This window comes from Gopherus evgoodei, chromosome 4, assembly GCF_007399415.2.
Source record: "Gopherus evgoodei ecotype Sinaloan lineage chromosome 4, rGopEvg1_v1.p, whole genome shotgun sequence".
Taxonomy (NCBI): Eukaryota; Metazoa; Chordata; order Testudines; family Testudinidae; genus Gopherus; species Gopherus evgoodei.
Genome location: NC_044325.1, coordinates 43,068,163 through 43,094,736, shown reverse-complemented (window position 1 = coordinate 43,094,736; position 26,574 = coordinate 43,068,163). Strand labels below are relative to the sequence as shown.

General features: G+C 45.2%; 3 protein-coding genes across 3 annotated transcripts in view; 1 reads left to right on the top strand and 2 right to left on the bottom strand.

Annotated features, from left to right (window-relative positions):
- The window catches only part of ALKBH1 (alkB homolog 1, histone H2A dioxygenase), a 22,765-nt gene extending 6,147 nt beyond the window's left edge, over positions 1–16,618 (bottom strand). The window contains exons 1-3 of the mRNA XM_030559022.1: positions 16,368–16,618; positions 6,131–6,239; positions 2,688–2,850 (exon numbers count right to left, since the gene is read on the bottom strand). Coding sequence (XP_030414882.1) covers positions 2,688–2,850; positions 6,131–6,239; positions 16,368–16,514 — 419 coding nt within the window. The 5' untranslated portion in view covers positions 16,515–16,618. The remainder of the gene's footprint in view (positions 1–2,687; positions 2,851–6,130; positions 6,240–16,367) is intronic.
- SLIRP (SRA stem-loop interacting RNA binding protein) lies at positions 16,571–21,503 on the top strand. The gene is made up of 4 exons (XM_030559023.1): positions 16,571–16,706; positions 17,112–17,170; positions 19,125–19,232; positions 21,160–21,503. The coding sequence occupies exons 1-4, from the start codon at positions 16,631–16,633 to the stop codon at positions 21,232–21,234; spliced, it is 318 nt and encodes a 105-aa protein (XP_030414883.1). The 5' UTR covers positions 16,571–16,630; the 3' UTR covers positions 21,235–21,503.
- Positions 21,227–26,574, bottom strand: part of SNW1 (SNW domain containing 1) — an 18,335-nt gene continuing 12,987 nt past the window's right edge. Inside the window, exons 10-14 of the mRNA XM_030559021.1 lie at positions 26,087–26,228; positions 24,782–24,878; positions 23,361–23,478; positions 22,134–22,297; positions 21,227–22,052 (exon numbers count right to left, since the gene is read on the bottom strand). Of these exons, the coding sequence (XP_030414881.1) occupies positions 21,854–22,052; positions 22,134–22,297; positions 23,361–23,478; positions 24,782–24,878; positions 26,087–26,228 (720 nt within the window). The 3' untranslated portion in view covers positions 21,227–21,853. The remainder of the gene's footprint in view (positions 22,053–22,133; positions 22,298–23,360; positions 23,479–24,781; positions 24,879–26,086; positions 26,229–26,574) is intronic.

Here is a 26,574-nt window from a genome sequence, read left to right as displayed (position 1 = left end):
CCTTTTCTCCCTCAGCAAGATGGCGGAGGAATGCACTAAGCCCTTTGGAACTGCTAGCAATTCCCAATATTTAGGAAGAAACCCAACTTCCCCTCTACCAGCGATGAGTGTTTGATAGGTGCCTTCAGGGAGTGGGAACTCCAAGATTCCTCTGGACCATGGAGCCCCAGCAACTCTCTCTGCACCCCAAAAAGCCCTTGCCTCAAGACAACAGATGAGCTGGCTGGGTCACTCGCTCTCCCCTAGTGAAAGTGCCCACACATCAGTTTGCTTGCTCATTCTCTCAAGTGAGTGCTTACTAAAAGTGCTAAAGTTTCTCCCAGCCATCACACTCATGCAGCGCTGATTTCAGCTGAATCAGCACTAGCTGAAAATTAACCTCCATGTGATTGCCCTCTGTGCACGCAGAGGATGCTCCTAGGAAAGTCCTGCCAAGTCACAGTGGCACCCCAGTTCTCTCACCTGATGCGTTGGGGGGCACTACTGACCAGATTTTAAAAAGCAACATTCATACTAGATTGAACATAGAAATGTAAAAGCCAAGACTTCAGAAACAAAAAGCCTGGAATACTTCACTTACCCTCAGATCAACAGCAGCGCGGGTAGCAGCAAGACAAGTTTCCATTTATAGCACTCTGCAAATGTGCCTTAAGAGGGCTCACCTCTCAGGGCAAAATGGGAATTGCATTACAATAGAAAAGTTCTAGATTGCAGTGCCTTCCTCCTGCTGAACCCAGAAGAGAGAAAGCAATTTCCCAAGGCAGTTTTGAAGGAATGAGAGGAAAGCATTTTGCTTTCATAGTGGGGCTACAGTGGCTCTCCACCTTTTCAGTACAGCAGGGCATTTTTGCTCCCTTGATAAAATGTTAAGTGCATCTTCTGGAAGGGAGAGGAAATGGGCAGGTTTGCGGGCAAGGAGGAATGCAAAAGGAAACTGGTTACAGGAAGTGTCTCATGGTTACAGAGCCTTTGGAATCAAAACATGATTAGAAGATGAGACAAGACTGGCTGGCTCAAGCGGTTCTGGGAATGGGCTGTGGAGCCTTTCACCTACAGGACACCCATTGCCAGGTTGGAAGTGTGAGGCGGGCTGCCTGGCAGGCTGAGAGAGTTTGGAAAGAGGCTTTTCACCTCTAGAGCACTGGCTCCAATCTAAGGCTTAGAAAGACCTCACAATTCCTGCTGCCTGGGCTCACTATGGCACAGTCCCTGATCTCTAGGGTGAGAATGCAGAGAGGCAATGGTTATCCTACTTGTGATCTTGTCACCGTCTAATGGACTCATAGCAACTGGAGGGTCCTGCTCCCTCGGCTGGAAGAAGGAGGCTTAGCAAAGGTGCACACCAAGCAGTCACTCACTCACTCACTCATGCCCGTCACCCCAATCGGGGTATGGGCCGCCAACCACAGATCTCCAGAGCCCTCTATCCTGGGCCATTCGCTCTAGCTGGTTCCAGGTATAGCCCATTTTTTTTGCTATCAGCCTGAAGGTCGCGTCGCCAGGTGTTTCTTGGACGGTCTCTTTTCCACTTGCCTTGGGGGTTCCACCGCAGTGCCTGTCTGGTGATGTTAGTTGGCTGCTTACGTAGTGTATGTCCTATCCAACCCCACCTTCTCCTTCTGATTTCTTCCTCTGCTGGGAGTTGACAGGTCCTCTCCAAGAGGTGGATGTTACTGATGGTGTCTGGCCAGCCGATCTGGAGAATCCTTCTGAGGCAGCTATTACTGAAGGTCTGGATCTTCCTGATGGTTGTTTTGGTTGTCCTCCAGGTTTCAGCTCCATACAGTAGGACTGATTTCACACTGCGCTCCTTTCGCACAGTAAACAGCAGATGCAAGAGAAGACCAACGTAGCGGCAGCCACGTCATCACACGTTGGCCTCAACATTCACAAGGACAAGACCAAGATCCTTAGGATTAACTCCATCAGCAATGACACCAAGCAGTGCAAAGACCTAACTTGAATTTAAGATGCTTAAGTCCATAATACTGTGTGAAACCCTTCTTCCTGCACAATATTCTGCCAGTTCCATCCCCTGCTAATATACTAGACTCAGACTTCAAGGCCAGAAGGGACAAACATGATCATCTAATCCAGGGGTTGGCAATCTTTCAGAAATGGTGCACCGAGTATTCACTCTGATTTAAGGATTCGCGTGCCAGTAATACATTTTAACATTTTTAGAAGGTCTCTTTCTATAAGTCTATAATACATAACTAAACTATTGGTGTATGTAAAGTAAATAAGATTTTTAAATGTTTAAGAAGCTTCATTTAAAATTAAATTAAAATGCAGAGCCCCCCGGACCGGTGACCAGGACCTGGGCAGTGTGAGTGCCACTGAAAATCAGCTTGCATGCCGCCTTCAGCACACATGCCATAGGTTGCCTACCTCTGATCTAGTCTGACTTCCTGCACATTGCAGGCCACAGAACCTTCCCCACCCATTCCTGTAATGGACTTCTATCCTCTGGCTGAAGTCCTCAAATCACAATTTCAAGATTTCATGTTGCATAGAATCCACTATTTACTCTAGTTTAAACCTGCAAATGACCCATGCTGCAAAGGAAGGCAAACCCCTGCCACAGTCTCTGCCTATCTGACCTGTGGGAAAATTCTACTAGCTAGGTGCCAAATCCTTCTGGTTTTATTTGATAATCTGAGGTTATTCTGACAGTCAGGACTCACCTCAGGTGCTCCTGGCTCTGCCCCCACAGATCAGTGGTCTCCTCAGCAGCCATGTGCATATCCAGATTGCACACACTGGGTTTTCGGGGGTACAGCTTGAGACACTGCTTCACCCAGTGCCGCTGGCAGCCCGGAAGAAAGGGGTTTGAGATGAAAATAAACCCTGGCCATGCAGTCGAAAAGAAAAAAGAAAGAATATAGTTAGGTGTCCATCCATTTTTCTAAACCCTTAGCATTGGAGGGACACTGAGAAACTCTCTTATGTGCTCCAGCACTGACTCTACGCATGGGCAGGTGAAGTCTGTTACCAAAGTACCAGAGAGACAAACTAATCCCATACTCACTGGGTTTATTCTGCCCAAAGTAGAGGATTGTCAGCAATAAGGCTTCAGGGAGAAAGAGCTAGCAGTGGAGACAGTGATTAGCTTCAGTGTGAGGAAAAACTGATGACAGGAGAAGAAACAGTGTTCCAGTCTAACCACTAACTATTGGCTGGAGTGGGCAGGTAAATATTCCTCACATCCTCCTTTTCTCTGGGTTGATTAAGATTTAGTTCTTGGAATGTTCCCTCATAATTCATCCCTGAAAGCAGAGAAGGAGTCCCTGCCAGGTTAGAGTTGAGGCAAACCTGGGGGTGCAAAGTGCACAGGGAATGCTTTCCCTTCCACTAGTCCATGTTATATCTGTCATGTGGATCTAGAATCTCTCTCTCCAGGACTATCAATATGGTAAATTTCACCAACACCAACTCTTTTAATTCACATTAAAAAAAAAAAGAGAGAGATGTATAGAGGCAAAAAGAAAGCAAAATAAGTTTCCAGGATTTGTTCAGCTGGATTCTTTTGAACTCTGAAGATATTTAAGGTTAAACAGGGACAAAATCAGAAACAGATGAAGACAAGCAGCAAGGCTGAAAGTCTCAGTGGGATACAAATTTACGCTGAAGCTTTATGAAAGAGGTAACAAGCAGAAAAAACCTCCTGCCAGCAAATCTTATAGGCCTTTCAACAGTAAATTAACTATCTTAGAAAAGGTGCTCTCAAGTTATTAGGATACCATTGCTCATTCCACTCGATCCCCTACACCCTCCAGATCATGGCGCTGCCTTCTGACAGCTTTGCTTACAAGACATTCCCTCACCAGGGGTATTACATTTACTCTCTTGGCATCTGTATGGAACAGAATAATAATAATACTGCTTTGCCCTTTGATAGATTTATACCTGGTGTTCTCAAAGCGCTCTACAAAATACATGAATTACACTGCACTAGATGGGGATTATCCTAGGTCACACAGCAAAGCTTGGAATAGAACCCACATGTCATGGGGGCTGGCCCTTTCAGGGGAGTCAGGACTAGTCTACTTGTGACAGGCACGGCTAGAGAATGAGCAGGACTTGTTGCCACCTGCAGAGGGCCAGTCTGTATTTCATTCTGGTTTCATGGCCTGCCAGTGACATTAGATAGTGGTATTTCCATGGAGCCGTGAACCTACACATGTATTTGGTACAGTTCATGGAATCTGCCAACGCCTGTCCCTTCTGAAATGGGAGCCTGGTGCACATCTACATAGACTGTGTCAAGTTGCAGCCCCTCTTCTGGCTCCTCCAAAACCTCTTACTGAGGTTCTGGCTGCACTTTTCCCCACATCTCCTCACACCCCATCCATAGCCCTACAAAGTCACAAGACCTCCTCATCAACATCCTTATGGTGCTGGCTAAGACGGCCATCCATCAAACTAGGAGGAGGAAGCTTAGTATGGGGAGGGAGGGAGAAACATGCTCTGCGACTCTGAGGCCTATTTCCAGTCCCTTGTTAAATTGCACCTCTGAGCAGAATTCCTATGGGCAGTGTCCACTAACTCCTTAGACACCTTTGAGGAGCAGTGGTCGCTGTTGGGGGTCCCTGTTCAGTGTCCCCTTTTGATTTACACCTTTGACCCTCCTGTTCCTGTTTTGTCATTTGTTGTCCCCATAATTCATCTGTGATCTGGGTTCAGTGGTTCCTCCCCCACAACTGACATGGCAGACTTTCAGTTCTGAGTGGTTCTAAGCCCACCCATCCCAGTACCCACAAGAGGCAAGGAGAATGAGCAAACCCAGATCCACCTGTGAGTAGTTCATTACGTAGATGCTTGGGTGGCAGTTAATTAGCTTAACAGACAACTGGGCTTTGTAAGAGGGCAGAGAGAACTCAGTCTGGCAGCTGGAACCACAGGCAGTAAGCTCCTACAGAAGGCTCTGAGCTAGTTTGCACAGGAAATGGTATTCCAAGGGAAGCAGCCTGGGGCCACTGCCAAAGCCCAGAGCAGAGAAAGAGACTCTAAAAGGTAGCCCAGAAAGTGGCTGGGAATAAGGCCCAGAAGCATGTTGAAGAGACACCCCAGATGATAGAAGAACCTTCTGTTTGTCTGGACTTTTCAGTTGGACTTCGTGTTTTGTGACTTGGCTGGAGGGTTCAAACACTTCTCCAGAACTAACTGGTGTGTGGAGAGCAAAGGAGACCCACTTTGGGAAGGAAAACAGACAGGGAGCACTGCAGTGCAACAGTAGACTGACAGGGGGTGCTATGGGGTGGCCATGACAGCAGGCACACCTGCAGGCAGTGACTGAATGTGTGGTTGGTAAACTGAACTGAAGTTAATAGGATAGAGAGGTGAAGGGGTCTCGCCTACGAATATTAAATTTCCAGTAGGGTACCTAAGCCAGATAGTTCCTGGGGCAATCTCAATTTCAAAAATGGCAGGCTGGCTCCAGAGCAGAGAAGTCAGTAAGCCTGGAATTCTAGTTTTCAAGAACAGCAACTGAAGTTACATTCAAAGGGTGGCTTATAGAGCACGTCACAGGTAACATACACACAACAGAAATACCAGAAGAAACCTTTTGTTACTGGGATCTGCAATCTCTTAGTCTCCATTTAACTCCTGGATAAGTCTGTCTCCCTAAATTCCCCTGACAGCTTCAACTGGATATGGGATTCCCTTTCTCTTACTCTGCTCAACTGCTGTGCACTGTTGCTGTGCATGGTTGAACATTAGTGCCATTTCATCTCAGAGGTGACTGCATTTCAGTGGTGGGTGAAATTATTCCTGTAGCATTTGAAATTTGAGATGAAAGGTGCTATGGAAATGTAAGATAGTTGTCACAGGGTGCGTCAATGGATTTCCATTCTCAAGATGGAAGGTAGAGTTGGTACAGCTCAAAAAACTGTTTATTCTTCTGTTTCCCTCTTCATGCATACCAAGCTTCAAAGCTCTAAACTGGTTCCTCTTCCTGCTGCACTTGGGCTACAACTTATATCATGCACAGACAAACCTATATCAATTCCTCAGCCAGGGCAGTGTAATGCCACAGAGTACAGGATGGGGAGAAGAAGAGAGGGAGACAACTAAATCAGAGGTGGCAAAGCCATGTTTTGTCTTGCTTGAAGTCAGATGCACTTACCTGGGTAGCCATCCAGGCAATAGGCTTTCCACTGGCTAACTGGCCGCAGTCCTGCTCTGTAAGCATCTTGATCGCTGACTGAAGAAATGCTTAGGTCAGAGCTGACCACCTGGCAGGAGAAAAGCAGAAGTCAGGCAACTGAACATGGCAAAAATTTGACATCCCTTCAAATACAGACAGATGAAGCTTATCTGATTTATATTCAACTACGTTAAAATAGGAGCACGGGAGTCTTTCCTGCTATGCGTGTAAGCCAGGAAGGAATGGGGCTATGCTGTAGTGTATCAGCGTCTCCGGGACTCTAGTGATAGGAATGCTCCCAGAGAACTATTCCCTTAGTGAACTTGCAGGAGCAAAATCAAATTGTTAAACTGGAATGAATATATGACAAATCAAACAGAAGCTAGAGCCTTTATCATTCATCATAGGTCAGAAGGAAAACCCCTCATTCTTAAAGGAGTAGGGGCAGCAGGAAAAATTACATGTGGCCAGAAATAATGTATTCACCTATTCACAGATTGCAACCTCATGCTGGTGTTGACAGATCCATCAAGCTGCACTAGATCGTAAATGCGTAGCACTTATATAACACTTCCCATCATCAACGCACTTTCCACCTTCAGAGCACTTTCCAAACATTTGTCACTCATCACAATCCCTTTGGAGGTATGTGAGGATTATCTGTGTTCTACAGAAAGGGAAACTCAGATATATAAAATGACTTGGCCAAGGCTACACAATGAGTCAGAGCCAGAACTGGTAGCAGAATTGTTCCCTATCTTGTGCTCAGACCACACAGTTCTCTTTTTCTTGTATCTGAATCAGCAGCTACAGGATTAAGTGTTATTCTTTGCACCTCATTTGGATTGTTTCAGTGATCATGTTCTCTTTCAGCCTATGTCTGCACTACCCCCCCAAGATCAACGTTCTGAGGATCAATGCACCGGGGTTGATTTAGTGGATCTAGTGAAGACTGGCCAAATCAACAGCAGATCACTCTTCACTCAACCCTGGTACTTTACCCTAAATGAGAAGAGAAAGGTAAGTCGACAGGAGAATATTTCCCATCGACCCAGCATAGTGTGGACCTTGTGGTAAGTCGAGTTACCGCGGTAGAGTAGACATAGCCTTAGTTCAACTACTCAGACTCCACAATGCAGTATAAGTGCCTAGGCAGAGCTTGTCTCTCTGCACACTCAAAGCTGACAGGGCCTCAGTTTACAGCAGGGATCGGCAACTTTTCAGAAGTGGTGTGCCCAGTCTTCATTTATTCACTGTATTTTAAGGTTTTGCGTGCCAGTAATACATTTTAACATTTTTAGAAGGTCTCTCTCTCTAAGTCTATATTACTAAATGATTGTTTAGTAACTAAATTGTTTGTAAATTGATTGTTGTATGTAAAGTAAACAAGGTTTTCAAAATGTTTAAGAAGCTTAATTTAAAATTAAATTAAAATGCTGATCTTATGCCATTGGCCCACTCAGCCTGCTGCCGGCCTGGGGTTCCGTTCACCTAGTTTGGCAGCAGGCTGAGCAGGGCCTGCAGGACCCCGGCTGGTAAGGGGCTGACAGCTGGGACCCCAGACCGGCAACGGACTGAGTAGGGCCGGTGGCTGGGACCCCAGGGTGGGAATGCAGGTGGGAATGTGCAGGGGGGGGCATCGGTGCAGGAGTTCCCGTTTGGTGCTCAGGATGGGGGTGGGTATGTGGGGGGGTGCAAGAGTCAGGGCATGGGGTGTGAGAGGCTGGATATGTGTGGGAGGTGCAGGAGTCAGAATAGGGGCTGGAGGTGTGTGAGGGGGTGCAGAAGTCAGGGCTGGGGTTGTGGGGTGTGCAGGGGTCAGGGCAGAGGGTTGGGTGTGTGGGGGGGGTTTCAGGGGTCAAGGCAGAGGGCTGGGTGTGTGTGGGGGGTTTCAGGGGTCAGGGCAGAGGGCTGGGTTGCTCGGCTCGTGGGGGTGCTCCGAGCACCCTGCCATGAGCGGCTCATGACAGGGGACTGGAGGGGATATGCCCGATTCCACCCCTTTCCTCAGGGCCCCGTCTGTCCCCCTCTTCTCTGCCTCCTCCCCGGAGCAGCGAGCACGCTGAAGCTCTGCTCCCCATCCCCCTCGCAAGGATGACCAGCTGATCGGCGCAGGGAAGGAGAGGACAAGGGGTAGGAAAGCAGCATGCTGGGGGAAGGGGGAGCTTGGCTGTTGGCAGGACCAAGCTTCTGCCTCCTGCCCCCGCAGGAGAGAGCGGTGGCCGGACGGGCTGAGTGGGGCGGGATCTGGCAGGTAGCAGCATGCCATTAAAAAGTGGCTCGCATGCCGTCTTTGGCACATGTGCCGCAGGTTGCTGACCCCTGGTTTACAGTCTTCTGAATCAAAGGACAAATATCTATCTATATTTATAGATAAACATTTTGTTTTAGTGACATCTTAAATTCTATAGAAAACAGCTAGATCTGAATGAAATGTGTCAGGTGACGCTAAATCCTTGGCATTTAGGAGTTTCCTGCATCTAACCATTTTTACTGGTTTGCTCATCTCTTAACAAAAAAGAACTTTATTACTGAAAACCATGAATAATTATTAGCTCAGAGACTCCTGTCTGTGGAATGTGCCTGAGAAGATTCTTTCCTCAGCCAAGGATGTCACCACAAACTTCCCAGCTCCTGCCTTTACAAGCTACTAATACACCAGCTGCGGCCCTTTCTTCAGAATAATGGAAACTGCTTCTGTGCCAAAGATCTACATGCTCTGAAACAGGTAAATAAACCTCAGAGCAAGACAGCTTGGAGACATCTCACATCATCAGAGAACTCAACTGCTTTACACTCACTCCTCACTGAAGAGAAGATCCACACGTTTTTTGCCCATGGGGGGAAATGAAATACATCCATTGCCAAATATCGAGTCACCTCCGATGGTGGTAGGGACAGAACAGAGACATTTAAATGGATCAGATACTGTTGATGTTTTCAATACTTAGAAGTGTTTAAAATTTCCCAAAGGGGCTGCAGCTAAGTTCCCTCTGCCCAGTTCTGAGCCCACTCATGTACCCCAAACCCCTCATCCCCAGCCTTATCCCAGAGCCCAAAACCAACCCTCAGTTTGAAAACCACTGTTTTAGATGGTATTATCTGTTATTTTTGAGGGGAGGAAAGAGAAAAGAATATGACAAACAGAAAATGCAGATTCTGTCTGTGGTGTGATTTAGAACCTCACTGCAGGAGAAACACAGGCTCAGCACATGATCTCATCAGCCAATCAAGATCTGTCAAACTTGTACCAGGAGTGGGCTGTTGAAGGCATTGCTTTTAGATGCTCTTCTGGTCATAGCCTCACAGCACTGTTGCAAAGCATAGAGTTGTCTTGGCAGCTAAGCAAGACTCACTATTAGACAGAAGGCAAAGAGAAATAGGAAAGAGAAGAAGTATGGTAGGAATGCAAGGGAGAAAATGAAACATGAGAAGAGGGATTACCCAAATCTCATATTCCAGGTGTTGTTCAGGACTAAGGTTATGTCTACACTAGCACTCATTGGTAAAACTTTTGTTGGTCAGGGGTGTGAAAAAACACACACTCCTGACAGATATAAGCTTCACCAACAGAAGTCCTGTGTGCACAGTGCTATGTCAGCAGGAGACGCTCTCCCACCTACCACCACTCATTGGGGATGGTTTAATCATGCTCACGGGAGAGCTCAGTGGTTTGAGTATTGGCCTGTTAAACACAAGGCTGAGAATTCAATCCTTGAGGTGGCCATTTAGGGATCTGGGGCAAAATTCTGTCTGGGGATTGGTCCTGCTTTGAGCAGGGGATTGGACTAGATGACTTCCTGAGGTCCCTTCCAACCCTGATATTCTATGATCTACATGATCTATGTTGGCATAGAGGGCTACCTGGGAGATCTTATAGGGGCACAGCTGCAGCGGTACAACTATGCCACTATAAGGTCTGTAGTGTAGACACAGCCTCAGTCAAAGCTAGTGGAGATGACAGTGTTATCTGATCCTGACTGGGCCAGGACCAGGACAATGATGGTGATATGGTGGATCCATGTCCCAGGAGATAGTGGAGGTGGAAGTCATGAAGGTAAAGCGTGGCTCCTTCTGGTCCACCCATCCCACTCCTCCCATTTAGTGATCTGTGACTTTACCAGGAGCCTTGAAGACCTCTTATCACAGTTCTTTTAACTTAAACCAATTTGTAGCAGTCTACTTGTCTCCAATTTCCGCCTACTTTCATAAACAATTTTATGTAACAAGCTGAGTTGGACTTTTGTTACCTTGATCAACTTAAGAGTAGAGAGTGTTGCACAATAACTCCTGGCCCATCCCTTTATTTTTCCAATCATGGCCAGCATCCTTTTTGTTCCTATGCAGCCAAATTCAGCCACACATCAGCTGTAGAGATTCTCTACTCTGCAGACCTCATGAAGGGTATAAAATACCAAGAAAGTGTAGAATTAAAGGCAAAAACACCAGAGAGAGTAAGAATTGAAGTGATGCTACTATCAAGTCACCCAATCTGATGATGTGTGTTTGCCTGGACCCCTCTGAGGCACTGTGCATATCAGGAATGGGAGAGTGTATCCCTGCTGCTTAGGAATTACAGGACAGAATCTGGGGGCTATCGATAATTATTGCGCACCATCAGAACATCTAAGACTCCTGCCCTCAGCTACTTGAACAATGTCACAACAGGCAAATCTACACCCATCCATAATCCCTAAAAGTCAGAGATACCGCCATGACTTTTCGGGGGGGGGGGGGGGGGGATTAAATGAAGAAACAATTCTGCTTCTCTTCTCTCATTTTTTAGTACCAAAGAGATTTCAACTAAATTGAAGTATTTGCTTCCAGAGAATTCAAGTTTTATTGGTCCAAAATCTAAGACTTGTCACATTCAGCATTTACTCCTGAGGAAATTCTGTGCCACTGCACATGTGCAGAATTCATGTCCCTCATGCAGATTTCTTTGCTTCCTCACAGAAAAATGACTTTCTTACAGAGAAGCAATGGGAAGCCACAAGAGTGGTCATGCAACCCTCCCTAGCAGTATGTTTTGGGTGCCCAGGGCAGCCGGAAGAGAGATAAATCACTCTGGGGCAGGAAGCAGGACTGAGAAAGACCTGGCTGGTGTCTCCTCCCTGCGCTGGGCTCAGCTGCTAGTCCGAGCCTCACCCCGCTCCCACCCCCAATCTGGACTACTACAAGTCACCTGCACCTAGATCCCCATGCCACTGAGCTACACTCCCCCAGAACTGGGAACCCCACGGAGCCCCCACATCCAGACTCCCTACACTGAGCCCCAACCACCTCCCTCCCAGACCTGAGCCCCTTTACCTAGTCCCCTTGCAGGGTCCATTACTATTGCACCCAGAACCCCCCAACAAGCCCCTGTGCATCCAGAGCCCCCTGACACCCAGATCCCCCACTGAGCCATCTGCACCCAGACTGTCCCACACAGAACCCTCTCAACCCACACCTTGATCCCACCCCTACACTACTAAGTCCCTCCACACTTGGATCCTGCCTGCCTGCCTGCCCGCCCACACATGGTACACCTGGCACAGAGGGACAAGTCACTGGGGTATTTCTGAGGCAGGCTCGGTCCTTGCACTGTGTCAGGGTTGGTACAGCCTCACTGCTTAAGTCCATGTCCCGGGTAGGCGGCTGGGGTGTGACAGCTGCACAGTAATCTCCCACTTCTGCGCTGCCAGTGGCGTGTGCTCCCTAATGCCATGCTGGATCCTCCACATTTATTTGACAAATAAATATATTGTGCACAGAATTTTTATTTTTTTGGTGCAGAATGCCCTCAGGAAAAAGCACTGGACCATTGCCTAAAAAGAACTGCTAGGCCAAAAACCACTTATGTTTTTAAAGTCTGCTATCTTGAAAAATCCCAGGCTTATGAACATATAATGTATGTGGAATCTCAGCTTCTTTTAAAAGGCATAGTGCATTTGTTTCTAGCTCTGATGGATTTTGATATCGCACATTAAAACCACTAGGGCTGCCTTGGTCTAGCAGTGCTTTTGGACACATTTGTTTCTAGAGATGGAAGGTTGTAAGATAATGGATCTTACAAAAAAAAAATCACTTCATTCTAAGCAATAACTTGGTTTTGTCCATACAATAATACAGTAATTAAGATGTAATGGCCACTCTACAAGAGCTACTAGAGCTAGAAACCACAAAGTTTTATAGTATGTGACAGACTGGAATCAGAGTTTTCAAATGGTATAAAGCATTAATCTCTAACTAGCAGGTCATGCAATCTTAGGACTTCATTGGAAATTATGCTGGGGGAAGTAAGAGAGCAATAAAAATGATTTGATTTTATGACCAGTTGTCTTACAGCCTACCAGGTGTAGAAACACCTTGACTAGACTTCTATATAGACATTACACACAAACACAAACCATATTAAGAGTATTATTAAGGTTGCATAAGCAAGCTCTCAAAAGTTAGGAAATGCCAGAAGGTTGCCTGTGCAACTTTAATTTGGTCCGTCTGTGTGAATGCATTACAAAACTGTCTTTAATTACCTAATCACACACTATTTTTTCCACAGGACCCCTGCCTCATTCAGTGCACAGTACAGACCCCTCCCTTCTAGGAGTGAATCAAGGTAGTAAGTGGAAGAGGCTGTTGTCTGCAGTGCCCCAACCGCATTTATTGCTGAAATTGGAAGGAGTGCAATATCTGAAGTACTAGGGATGAATGGCTGTAGGCCTGCCCAAAACTAAAGGCCCTCCCCCTCAATTAAGAGGGAGGAACCACTGGACCCAAGCATCATTTGCTTATAGGGCACAATAAATGAAAAAAAACAGGAGCAAAGATGAGGTCAGAGATAAAGAAGCAGGGATCCTGGGGGGAACACCAAGCAGAGAACTTCCAATAGACCCCACTTCTCCTCAAAGGCATCTAAGAAGTCAGTGGACGCTGCCCAGAGGAACTCTGCCTAGAGACATGACTGGATGAAGGAACAGAAATAGGCCCCGTGGTTGTGGAATAACCTCCCCCTCACTCCCCCGCATCCAGCTTTCTTCTCCTGGTTTGATGGATGGCCCAGGCAATTTTATATCTGGCATTTTCTAGCTTAAATTGCTTGACTTTGCAACCTAAATATAAATATATAATAAGTAAAACTGCAACAATCCCCACATGACTCATTAGCAGAGCTTGAACCTTGCAGCTTCAACATATACTTCTAACACTTAAAACAGTGTTTCTCAAACTTTTGTACTGGTGACCCCTTTCACACAGCAAGCCTCTGAGTGCGACCCCTCCCCCTTATAAATTAAAAAACTTTTTTGTATATTTAACACCATTATAAATGCTGGAGGCAAAGTGGGGTTTGGGGTGGAGGCTGACAGCTCACAACCCCCCAAGTAATAACCTCATGACCCCCTGAGGGGTCCCAACCCCGTTTGAGAACCCCTGACTTAAACAGCACTAACTACATTAGAAGAATGCTATCCAAGAAGGGTGGATGGGCTGCTGGTGCCACATGCTGGGTCTGGGAGCCCAGCCTGGCTTTTTCTCTTGGTCCCCTGAGAGACAGATGGATTTTGTTCCCCATGTTATGTCCCCAAAGCAAGGCAGGGATAACTGGGGCTTTGTGATAGATTGAAGAACAGTCAGGGAGTGTCATAGTGGGACTCTCTTCTCCTTCCTACCCAGGAAGTTGGGGGAAGCAGAACCACCACCATCACCAAAAAGGGGATAAGTTGCTGGGGTAATGTGTCTCCTCTCAGGAGGGGTATTGTGGTGGTGGTAGAGAGTGAGGCTGGGCTCTTTGACCCCTGAAGGCTGCTCCAGAAGATCCTGTTCCCACATAAATGCATGCTGCTGCTTTAGCCAATGTATGAGCCTGGCCTTAAAAATTCATGTTTAGACGTTTTGGCATTCTGCCAACATTCTCCTGTGCAGTGAAAGTCACAGTGGTTAAATGGTATTTTTTTTAACAGTTTCTCTCTGAAACTTCCAACAGTGTTTCATGGAGAAAAGAAAAGACACTTCTGTAGCCTGAGGGTTTCATTCCTGCTGAATTTCAAAGGACTACAGCAGGGGTAGTTGATTATTTTTTGTCAAGATCCAAATTTCTTGGTCAAAGTACAGTCAAGGTCCAGACTCCAGAGAAAATAACTAAAAAAAAATCCAGTGATGATGATGATAAAAATAAATTTCACGGTCTGTTCAAAAGAGTCTGGCAGTCTGGATTTGCCCCATGGTCCACATGTTGACTACTCCTGGACTACAACAATCAATCATACAATCGTAGCACTGGAACAGACCCTCTCAGTCTTCTCTGCTCCAGACTGAACAAACCCAATTTTTTCAATCTTCCCTCACAGGTCATGTTTTCTAGACCTGTAATCATTTTTGTTGCTCTTCTCTGGACTTTCTCCAATTTGTTAACATCTTTCCTGAAATGTGGCGCCCAGAACTGGACATAATACTCCAGTTGAGGCCTAAGCAGCAGAGTAGAGCGCAAGAATTACTTTTTGTGTCTTGCTTACAATACTCCTGCTATACATCCCAGAATGTTTGCTTTTTTTGCAACACTATTACATTGTTGACTCATATTTAGCTTTTGATTCACTATAACCCCCAGATCCCTTTCTGCAGTACTCCTTCCTAGGCAGTCATTTCTCATTTTGTATGTGTGCAACTGATTGTTCCTTGCTAAGTGGAGTACTTTGCATTTGCCCTTATTGAATTTCATCCTATTTACTTCTGACCATTTTCCCAGTTGGTCCAGATCATTTTGAATTTTAATCCTATCCTCCAAAGTCGGTGTTAAGAGCTTTAAAAAAAAGAAGAAAAAAGAAAAAGGGTTGCAAGAATCTTTTATAGTAGAAAGTGTTAGGCAATCTAAATTTGGAGGTCATTACTGTTGCCTCCTATGATCAGGATGTGCTCATCACAATGTTATTGGAGGACCACTAAACCTATGTGTTATTTTAGAGAGAGCGCTTATTTGCCTCTTCTATTTATTATTCCCCTGAAGTTGTTAACCTCTATTCTTAATGTGTTTTCTCTACATCAGCTAATTGTGCTACCACAGATAGAAGATGCTGGGTTTAGGTAGGAAATAAGCAGCAGACAGATTGACTCTTAAGGAAACAGCTTCCTTTCTGAAACAGTCCTAATAATATACAATTAAAAAAAGCAAGAGGAATACGATCATATTAACAGATTAGGTATAGCCAGTATGGTGCTTTAGAAATGCAGACAGATTAACAGGTCATGGAAAAGGATTTCTAGCTGGGTGCATTTCACAGTTTTCCATGAGGTTCCAGCCCACCGCACTGAACACAACTTTCATGTGAAGAATAAATACCCATAAATCTGCTCTTGCAGATGGGAAAAATGCTAGTCACAGACACTGTGATCAACTACTGTTGGTGAAAGATTGTATGAAGGTGAGAAGCCAGTGTTATTTACAGAGGAGGCAGCCACATTAACTGTATCATTGTCTGTACTATAAATATTCAAGACAAGCATTTGCAGCAAGGCAAATAGGAATATTAACATACATACATACGGAAAGGAGGAAACTCCAGCCTCTCTGAATACTCTGTAAGCAAACTTGATGGGCTCTTCTAAGAGGCTTTCATGACAACCTCTAGAGATGGCAATTCTCAGAGTTGTGAGTGGTAGCCGTGTTACTTTGTATCAGCAAAAAGAAAAAGGAGTACTTGTGGCACCTTAGAGACTAACATATATGAGCATATCTAGCCCACTAAAGCTTATGCTCAAATACATTTGTTAGTCTCCAAGGTGCCACAAGTAATTCTCAGAGTGTAGCGCAAGTCACATGGCACCCTACGATTTCCCTGGCGCCCAGCTCCTAGAGTCAGGCCCTCACAGGAGAATTTCCACCTTCCTTGAGCACACGCGTTTCTAGCCCGCGTACCTGCAGCAGGGAAAAGTTAATAACGCGATGACGGCTCACAAACCAGGAAGCCAAGACAAAGCCCCAGGGTTTTAGCACCTCACGGTTCTGAGCCCATCTCATGATTTTGAGAGGAACCAAACTGACGATTTCCTTACAGGCGGCAGTGGGCAGCGCAGGGAATAGCCCGGGCCGAGTTGACACTCCTGTCCCCCCCCAGGGCACTTAATGCCCGAGTAGGAAACCTGCGGCTCAGCCAGGCTGGAGAACGCGGCGGGGGCTTGAGGGCGAGAGCGGCGGCCAGTGCCCGGGAGCGGAGATCTCCCCACTCCCCGCAGTTACCTGGTCCCCTGCGGCGGAGAAATCAATTACGCCCCGCAAGTCGGGCCCGCCCCGCACGTCCCGCTGCCGGTAGAAACGGAAGAGCCGGCGGAAGGCGTCTTCCCGACCCTCCCTCACCAGGGCCGCGGCCACCGCCATCTTGGCCATGACAACCTCTCACCCCCCTCCCCCGACCCGAGGGAGTAAAAGCCGACGGACGGCTCGGATCTGATTGGCTGAGCGGGAAGAGGTCGGAGGTCAGAATTCACTCGTCTGCTTTCAAGATGGCGGCGACGCGCGCCTCCTCCCGGCGGGTGTTCGAGCTCTTCGTGTCCCGGATCCACTGGACTCTGGCCACCAGTGAGTCCGGGTGGCAAGGCTGCCCCTCCACCGTGCCGGGCCCTCCGGGCGGGCCCGGGTCTCCAGTCACGGGGCGGTGTGAACAGCGCGCCCGATCCCCAGGGCCGCAGAGCCCCCTCTCCGCCCCGCAAAGGGGAGCTGGAGCCGGTCCCCGCGCCGCAGGAGCTTTCTCCTGTTCGGGACTCCAGCGGGGCGACCGGTTCCATAGCTTCCCCCCGCCCCGCCATTGTCTGCTCCAGCACAGGGGCCAATCTCGGGTGGAGCGGGGCGTGTATCGCGGGGCAGCCTGTGCTGCCCTTGAGGGGGTGGGTGTGATGAGGGATGGGCACGTCTCACAGCGGTAGGGCCTTAGGCACCGGCCCATAGTCGTGGACTTCATTGTGACTGTACTTTTTTCTCCCACAGAGGAACTCAGAGACTATTTTGCTCAGTTTGGGACTGTAAGAAGATGCATGTTGCCATTTGTGAGTATCTGCCTTTCTTTAGCTAATTCCCCCTTTATGCAAAGTAAATTAACGCTGCTATTCATCATGTAATCAACAGGAGCTGAAAAGTGTCCATTAGTTCATATTGTCCAACTTTCCCCACTAACTTGGGGTTGTTCCCTATGAATAAATGCTTAATTAGTTTAGTCCCCAGTGGGACTTCCACTACTCCTCCAGAATTTTTTCCATGGCTTTGTCGATATCACTGTTAGGAAGCCTTTTCTTGTATTCTGATCAAATTTTCCTTAATTCCATCTCCTTTCTATATTTCCTTGGGTCACCCTAAATAACTCATCTCTTGTGGTTCATGCTTTCAGATACTTATAAGCAATTATAGCTAATATTTGGAAAACACTTCAGAATGTTAGAAGTGGGAGTCTGGACTTTTGGTTACTATTACCAGTGTGCCTGCTGATGTACTTAGTGAGCTTGTCCACATAACCTTTTGGAGCCTTACTTTACCCATCTGCAAAGTGGGCATCATAATCTCCTATATTTGTTGAACTCCTGTGATGCAAGATGTTATACAAGTGCAAAGTTATTAGGTGCCTTAGTTGGTGTTAACTTGGCTTAACTGGATATAGAGTATTTGATTTTGCTGCTTAACAGCAGCCCTTTGGTAGGCAACGAAGGGGCCAAATGGGGTGGCTGTAAAAAAAAAAATAATAATAATTCCTTCATTCCACTTAGCTGGGAAGATGGTTGTGGATGCTTCACAGATATGGGAAGACACCCATTTTTAGGGAAAATGGGAGCTGGCTGATGCATGGTCGTTCATCTAAACAATGCTTCTGTTGCCTCACTTTTCTCAATTGTCTTCTGTAAAAATATTCTGACTGAATGGTGGTGAATAAATTCCATTCGGAAGGTATACCAGATGCATCTTTGCCTTTCATTTAATTCTCTGTGACTTTAAAATATTTCACTAAAGCTGTCATAACTGGTAGGACACTGCTTACCAGTCCAGTTTCTCAAAAATTAATATTTCAACAGGATAAAAGTATCTTGTCCCCTCACTAATAACACCAATGTTTGTGAGCTACAGCTGGACAACAAAACAAGCAACCCCCCTAAATTTCTTGTTGTGAACTGATCATTTTACTTAAGAGTAGGTTTAATAAGAATTGGAGACCACTTGGGAAGTGGGTGAAATTATTGGGCACTGCAGGGAATCATCTTATTTCCAAAAATAAAATTGATGTCTTTATCACCACTCTTTACAGGACACTACAGATGTCATACTGTGACAAGGCTAATGTCTAGACAGGAGATTCAGCATAAATTGGAAGTGGTGGTGGTGGTTATGATTAAAATTCAGTGGCAGAACTGTGTAGCAGACCCAGGCCTAACTAGCTGCAGCCAGGCCTGAGGTACTTTGGCAGATTTGGCTACTGTAGCTGGCTTTGCTCTTTGCGGATAGCAATGCATTTTTAAAGTGGCAAGTCCATTAAAAGGAATTTAGGAAGTCATGGTTGTTTTTTTTCCTATGTGTCTTGCTTGTCTTACTATTGCAATCTGCTTTCCTAGTATCTTAGACTACTGCTGTAATCCTGCTCCCTTACTTTCCAAGGTGATTTAGATCAACCTCCATTTAAATGCTGCCACTTGTGGTAGACAATAGATAATGCCTTCAGTCTTGAACAAATAACCACCCTATGCTATCCAGCCTTTCAAACTAATGTTGAAAAGACAATGTTTTTCGCTGCTGGACTCAAGTTGTTGGAGGGGAGGAGAGCAGTATCCAGTTAATCAAGTTCACAAGGCAGTTGGGCACAAGTGTTCTGGAAAGGGTATGATGGGCTCCTGAAAGTATTTAATTTTCTCTAGTGAACTAAAGATCTTTACCATGAAAAACTTTGTAAGAGGGTGCTGTAACAATATATATGTAGTACTTTCAGTTGGAACTACGTTTTATTTTGTGTTTGGTGGCTAGGATAAAGAAACAGGATTTCACAAAGGCTATTGCTGGGTTGGATTCTCTTCAGAAGAAGGCCTTCGCAATGCATTACAGAAGGAATCTCACATCCTCGATGGCATCAAGGTAACAGTTTTTTATAAAATAAAATGTTAATTTAAAACAAACTGCACTCTTACCTTCTTTTGCATAGCCCACGGGTGCTGAGGTGTCTTCCGTGTGCCTCGCCCAACACAAGTTGGATGAACCATCTAAACACTACAATAGAAGTAATGTAAAATTGACAACTGTAACACTCCCCAACCTATAACTGAGAACGTTCTCTGAAGTTATCCCAAACCTCTTTTCCAGATAGTGTGACTAAGTAGATTTTGTAGTGTCTCTTGAAAGTCAAACTTCCTTCATGTTGGACTAAAAGGAAGAAAACAAATTCAAGAGTAGAGGGCTATCCAAGACAGCCTTGAATGCAGTCAACAGCTATATAAACTTAGACAGTCTATATCAGTGGTCCCCAAACTTTTGATGGTTGTTGCCCCCCTTTACCCTGTCTGTGCCTGGCTGGGAGCCAGGCTGTTCCTCAGGGGTGGTGGGAAGAGAGATGTGGACAGGGGTAAAAGGGTTGGGGATGCAGCCGGGAGCAGAGCTGAGCCACAGCTGGGCCTGTGGCCAGGTGTGGCTCTGGCCCCACTCCCAGCCCTGGGTTGGGAACAGGGCCAGGCTGGGGTCAGTCATGGGGCCTAGCCCTGGCCCTGCTGAAGGTTCCTCAGTGTGCTCCTCAGTTTGGGGACCTTTGGTCTATATGCACATATCACTTGAAGTCAAGTATTTGAGGTAGAATAGGAACAGAGAAATATATGCAAGACCTGAATTGTAAAGGGATTGAAATTAGAACCAACACTTTAAATTGCAGTGGAAATTACATGGGAGTCAGTGTAGTCTGTAGAGTACAGGTGTCATTCATATAACCACAATTAAAAAGGTAGGTGTATTCTGCTGGCCCATGCCAGCTGACTTTGGGCATGCAGGGCTTGGGCTACGTAGCTGTTTAATGGCTGTGTAGATGCTTGGACTGGTGTTCAGCGTCTGGGATTGGTTCCTGTGGTAGGGTCCTAGAACCCAAGATCCAGTACAAATGTTTACACTGCTGTTAAACAGCTGTGTAGACAGAGCCCAAGCTGCAGGTGTTTAATTGCAGTGTAGACATAGCTGAAGTAGTCTCCTGTAAAGCATATTGCACACATTCATACTGAAGGTCAAAGATCTGGATGACACTCATCAATCAAGGCCTTTCCAGCCCAGTACAGAAGGGCTAGAAGGTGGTGGTTTGGGCCACTAAGGCTATCTGGAAATCCAGCACCACATGAGGCTTCAGAAGAAGCCTTAGATTTTGTGTTAAAGGGCAGATATACTCCCTCACCTGAATTTTTCATTTCTTGCTTGTGCAATTCAGTATATTGCCTCTTATGTCCACATTGAATGTATTGGCTCAATGCCCCAAAACTTGTGTGAGTAATGCTAGAGTCAGACAACTGAGTTGTCCAGGTTTGATGCAACAACTTTAGAGCGAAGTATCAGAAAAGTGACAGTAGAGCCTAACCATGTGCTGTCTCCTTTAGCGGCCTCACTCATAGGAATAACAAGACACTGGCTCCTGAAGTCAGCGATTGCCCCAAACTATTCCATCCTCTCAGGCGGACTCATTTCCTTACAGAACTAGGTCTTTCCCTACTATGACCATTTTTCCTCCCTGTAGAAGACTATGCATAGGCAGTTTATCCCATTTAATCCTAGACAGTTACTTTCCATTAGTTTTAGGTGTAGTTCTGGGGAAGCTGTTAGGATTTTTCTCCCACAAGGCAGCACTATTTTTAACTTTCTTGTTGGGAACCTAGTATCTATAACTTATGGCTCCTGAAACTGCAAGTGTAGCAGAGCAAAATACCTTCTGAGAGCATCTGTCCTGAGTGAGATCAGTGGGGATGGAGGATATTAAGTCAGTTGTCTCTTGTTAAAGTTTCAATTGTGGTTTAAATAGCTGCTTTCACTATTTCAGCTCCAGGTTCGACAGCAGAAACCCAGAAGTTTTCGAAGCCAGTACACAAATGAAGGAGAAACTGACATGAGTTAGCAGCAGGAGACTTTATTTCACCAACATGTAAAGAAAGTCTAAAATAAAGATTACTGAGGGGAAGTGTGAGAGTCTTTGACTTTAAAACAGAATCCAGCTGTTTCCCCTTGCTGTGGCTGTATAGTTTATATTTGAGCTGGGAGGGGAACAGTGAATCATAAGAACTCTATCCTACAAGCTCCCTCAAATTCCACTTATTACAGCATAAGCAGGGGGTTAGCTATATACACAAGGAGAACTATCATATTAAGTAAAAGCTTTGCTAGTTTAAAAAAAAAACCTGAAGCTCCAGGCAAGAGTATCTTACCCTGAGATGCTGGGACAGAGTTCTTGTGAGTGCTGATAGGGCACAAGGGAGTAGCATAGCTAAAGCCCTACATAAAGACAACATGCCCCTGAATGGTTCAAAACAATCTTCCCCCTCCCCTGTTCTTCATGGGTGGTTGTCCTAGTTAGAACTTAAAAGAATCATTATGCACATCTGTCTACACTGCCCAGACCTGCTAAACTGCTTCATGTGTAACCATCCACTGTACACTCCTGCCGATAGATTAAAAATATCATGAGCATGAAGTTTCAGTTTATAGTCCATTCTTGGTAGTTAATGAGGTCAGTTTATTCACTCCTTCCTCCTCTTCTTGCCCTCATGCTCATGTTCTTTAGGGCGGCTACTATCAGAGGGCCTCTTAGAACCCCCATGCTGTTTGGCTTCCTCCAAGAACTTGTCCAGACCGAAAGGATCTTCCTCAAATTGAACAGGTCCCTCTCTGCCCCTCTGTCTACGGTCTGAGCCGGAAAATTCCTTATCTGGAACAAACCTGCAGCAGAAGAGAGATAATGTTCAGTCCAGATTGTTTTAAATAACACAAGAAGAGGCTGAGTTTCTCTTGTTTTCTTACCTGTTAGTCTTTATTCGAGCCTCTAAGTCATCTCCATACATGTCTTTGTCCACATTTTTACTAGGTCTGTAGATGTTCTGGGCCATGTCTTTACCACTTCTCCAAGGCTGGTCATAGACATTGTAAATTTCATCCTCTCCTCCAGCAAATCCACTGTCCATACCCTAAAAAAAAAGAGAAGAGAATGGATAATGTCTGAGGTACTAATCAGAGTAGGATACAAGAGTTTTCAAAAGCTCAGTGAGGTAACATTAAGCTGATGAATTACAGGGAAGTACAATATATAATGTCTACTGATCATGAATTCTGGGTGCTACAAACATCTGCTGTGTAAAGGACATTTCTGTCCTCCCAGCAAGCAACAGGAAAGAGCACCTGCATTTTAATATACAGGTATTATTTCAACCTGCCCTACAGAGAAGCTGTTTAACGTAACAGTTTTAGACTACAGCTAAAGCAACTGAAAATACTTTTAATGCTGTAATAAAAGTAACAAGCCAGCTTTAAAAAAAAAATACCCAGGAGTCCTAGAACTGAAGTAAAGAGGAAAAGCTTGCTTTTTCAGCTTTTTGCATGTGTTACACTTTCCCTACAGAGTCAGTTTTTCTTCCTGGAGGTCTTCACAAGAAGTGAGAACAAATAAGAAAAATGACTGTAAAGTCACTGGGCAGGAGGACAAAAGGGCACATGCAGTTCTTTCAATTAACTAGACTTCCCTGATAGTGTTGATTTCAAAGTACAGTTGGGACCTGGTTAAATAAAACTTACTGCAAGTGACAATTGTTTGAGAAGCATTTTCAGTATGAGCAGTAAAACACGGAGTTGCAATCTGCCACTTTCAGGCTACTGTTAACTTCCTGTTCTGAATATCTGTCTTTACCATATGCCTCCTTGTCTCAGTAGCCCATTTCTTTATGCATTTTGCGAAAAGTGTTTCAAATGAAGTTCCTTCATTCCCCTGACAGAGGGTCATCATCCATCTAAGTTTAGAGATTATCCAATCACTTTAGTATCTCCGCACTAAATGAAAGGGACTCAGAACAACTAGCTGAAGTGGTCCTGCTCTGTCTTGCAACTTGTCTGTCTGCCTTCAAAGCTTTTCTCTGCACATCCAGTAGAAAGGGGTCACTAATTCTCTGCACTGGACTGTCCCTACAAAGGGATGAGTTGGCCCGACATTCACCTTTTAGAAATAAACACAAGTGTGAAAGGGCCTCATTTCTTTACCTTGCTCTGGTTGAAAAGCCTCTGGTCATACTGGACCTCATTGGACGTCCGAGGGTTGGGAACACCCAGGGCAATAACTTCGCTGATATCTCTGTTCTCATTTCTCTGCAGCTTTGACCTGAGTTAAAAATGTAACAAAATTAACATTGTTCATTTGGAAGATAACTTTAATAACTTTGATTAAGATTAAAAATCATGACCTGCTGCTGGACCAATGACTAAATTTCCATCAGAATCTGGATTTTGACCCTGAAACTTCCATTTTAAGGCTGAAGGTTAACATGGTCTCTTAGCACAGGAGACATTTTGGGGAAGGCCTTTGAGTTTGCTTTTTCACTGTTTAACATCACATCAAACTGGTTTGGGTTTAGAAACTTCTATATTTGCTTTCAATAAGAATCAGTACAGAAGACAATCTTAGGAGGTTGGGTGGTTAATTTCAGAGCTGATCACCACAAAAGTTTCAAAAGTGCAAGTTCTGAAGTCTTTGGGAACTTAAAAGTTGGTCTGGGCGCAAACACAGGCTTCATTTGAACCATTTTGCTTGAATTAAATAAGTTTAATGAACTGGAACCACATACCAGGGGTGAAATCCTGGCCCTACTGAAGTCAACAGCAGGTTTCCAATTGATCTCGGGTCAGAATTTCATCTCAACTGAGACTTTGTGGTTCCTAGGCTCTGTATCACCAAAACTTTGGTTCACAACTAAATTCCTCAGCATGCTTGCAGGATTTAAAAATGCCTTCAGCCAAATGGTTCTGGTTCAGGGTATATACATAAGTTTGAGAGCTCTTTGAGTTAAATAGCTTCTGATCAAGAAAACTAGCTTCCAGGAGCTAAGTGCCATACTAACTGCTACAAATTTTTCACTAATTGCAGGTATGTCTACACTACAATTAAAAGCCCACAGCTGGTCCATCCCAGCTGACTCAGGCTCCCATGGCTGCATGACCGTAGATTTCTGGGTTCAGGCTACAGCCTGAGCACTCAGACCCCCCCACATCTCAGGGTCCTAGAGCCTGGGCTCCAGCTCAAGACTAGACCTCTACACTGCAATTAAATAGCCCCTAACCCCAAATCAGCTGGTACGAGCCAAATGCGGGTTTTTACTGTTAGTTCCTTAAGATCAAGGTGTACATCCTGTAAACTCAGTTTCCATGAAGTTAAATGCTTTGCAGACATCCTGTGGAACTTAAGTTGTGTGATCTAAACATTTTCTTACAAACACTACTGGCAATGCTGATAAAGCTTTTAAAATCTTGTAACAGAAAGTGAGGGAGGAATACCAGTGAAGCCCTCTCACCAATACAGGTCACCCAAACTTGGCCCATGGGTAGAAACTTCTTTACTGTTATTTCCATTGCCTAGGAAGGGAGTTGCATGAATACAGCACTGAGATAAACTGCTCTTCCTGACTCACCTTTTGTCAGGGGCTGCTCTGGAAAGATTCCTGTCATGCTGTCTCTCTTTGCGACGGTCATGTCTGATTTCATCCCTCTCTCTAGCTTCTCCATCCTCTGTACAAACACATTTAAGATTGTTGATTATAGACAGCTACTTGTTATTTGATAGAGTTAAACCAGTCATCACTGCAGTAACTGAAGTCAGTGTTGATTTACAGAGGATGAAGGGGCTCTATCACTTTTTAAATCAGATGTTTAACAAAGTGAAAAAGCAGAATCGAAACATTCCTTTCTAATGACATTGAGAGTATTTCTCTAACACCTGGCTTAACAAGACAGATGGAGGATGCAGTCTGTCTGAACCACATTTTCTTGGCTTTCAGGGGTTTAAGTTAAATCTTCAAGGGATACTTTTCTCAAATGCCTAGGGATTAACACTTGGCAACTCTCATGGAAGTAAAAGGGTGTCACAGGGATAGGTCCCCATGTACTGCAGAAGAGTTATGCTTCGAAGTGTTATTAAAATTAGGTTTTAGTAGCCAAAGAACAAGCCCTGGCATGGATGTTCTTCCCTACAGCTGGAAGTGCATGCAACAACTGATTGGATTTATCACCAGACAGTATGTTTGCTCTTTGTAACTGGTACCTGGATCTTTGACATAATATTTCAAACCAGAGCATACAGCTGTTCCAGTACTTGGGATTCACAGTTTAGTAACTAACAGGTCTAGTGTTGAGTGTGAACTAAAGCCTGCAGAGTTTTGTTTAAAATAAGCCCAGTTACAGGGATGCAAAAAAAATTCCTGCCTGACATCCTAAGACTTAAAAAAGCTCATTTATGTTTTGTAAAGTCAGATTTGTTCTTGGTCTGTGACTGTCTTATTGTAGGTTGGCATAAAATATGTAATTCAGTTACAGTCCCGTGAAAAGAATCAGAATGGAAATATCAGCACGCTCTAGACAACAGAAGTGAATTAGTTGGTTCCCCCAAATCTCTCGCTGCCCCAGGCCCTCCTTTAAGTCAAGGGTTCCCTGTACCAATCCATAAAAGCTGCTCCTTGTTGTGGTCAGAGTGCATCTCTAGTTTACTGAAGAATCTCCTCCACAGCATTCACCTGACACTGCACTCCCAGTAACTAGCTGAGTTGATGCCAGGTCACTCAAGACACAAGAAGCATTTGCTGTGCTTAGTAACTGCAGTCTAGGTTTAGTTAATACAGGCTCTCATATTCTTCCAACTAGTTTAAAGGGTTCAAACTAACATGAAAGCAACTTTAATATCCTGACAAGATTTCTTGTGGGGAAGGAGAGGAGGGATGTACCTTTCTCAGCATGGGTTTTGATTCCAGCTCTCCTCTCTCGGGCTTTCTGGGCCATTTCTCTGAGCTTTTCCTCATGCTTTTCCTTTTCTTTCTGTGCCATCTTTCTCTCCACCTGGGCACGCATCTCCACAGCCTCACGAGCCTGTATGAGATTAAGAACACTTGTTAATATGCTGGTAGGGCAAGGGATGCAAGGAGAGCAACAGCTATGAAGCTGCGCACTAAACAGGCTTTGTTTTCAATAGGAATCAGATCGTAAACATGAAACAAAACCAGGTAGCCATATAGCCTAGCAGCTAAGACTAAGGGCATGTCTACACTTAGCTCCGGAGCAATCGATCCAGCAGGGGTTGATTTATCAAGTCTACTGAAGACGCGATTAACTCGACCACCAAGTGCTCTTCTGTCGACTCCAGTACTCCACTGGAGTGAGAAGCGTACGCAGAGTTGACAGAGGAATGTTAGCAGTCAACCTATCACAGTGAAGA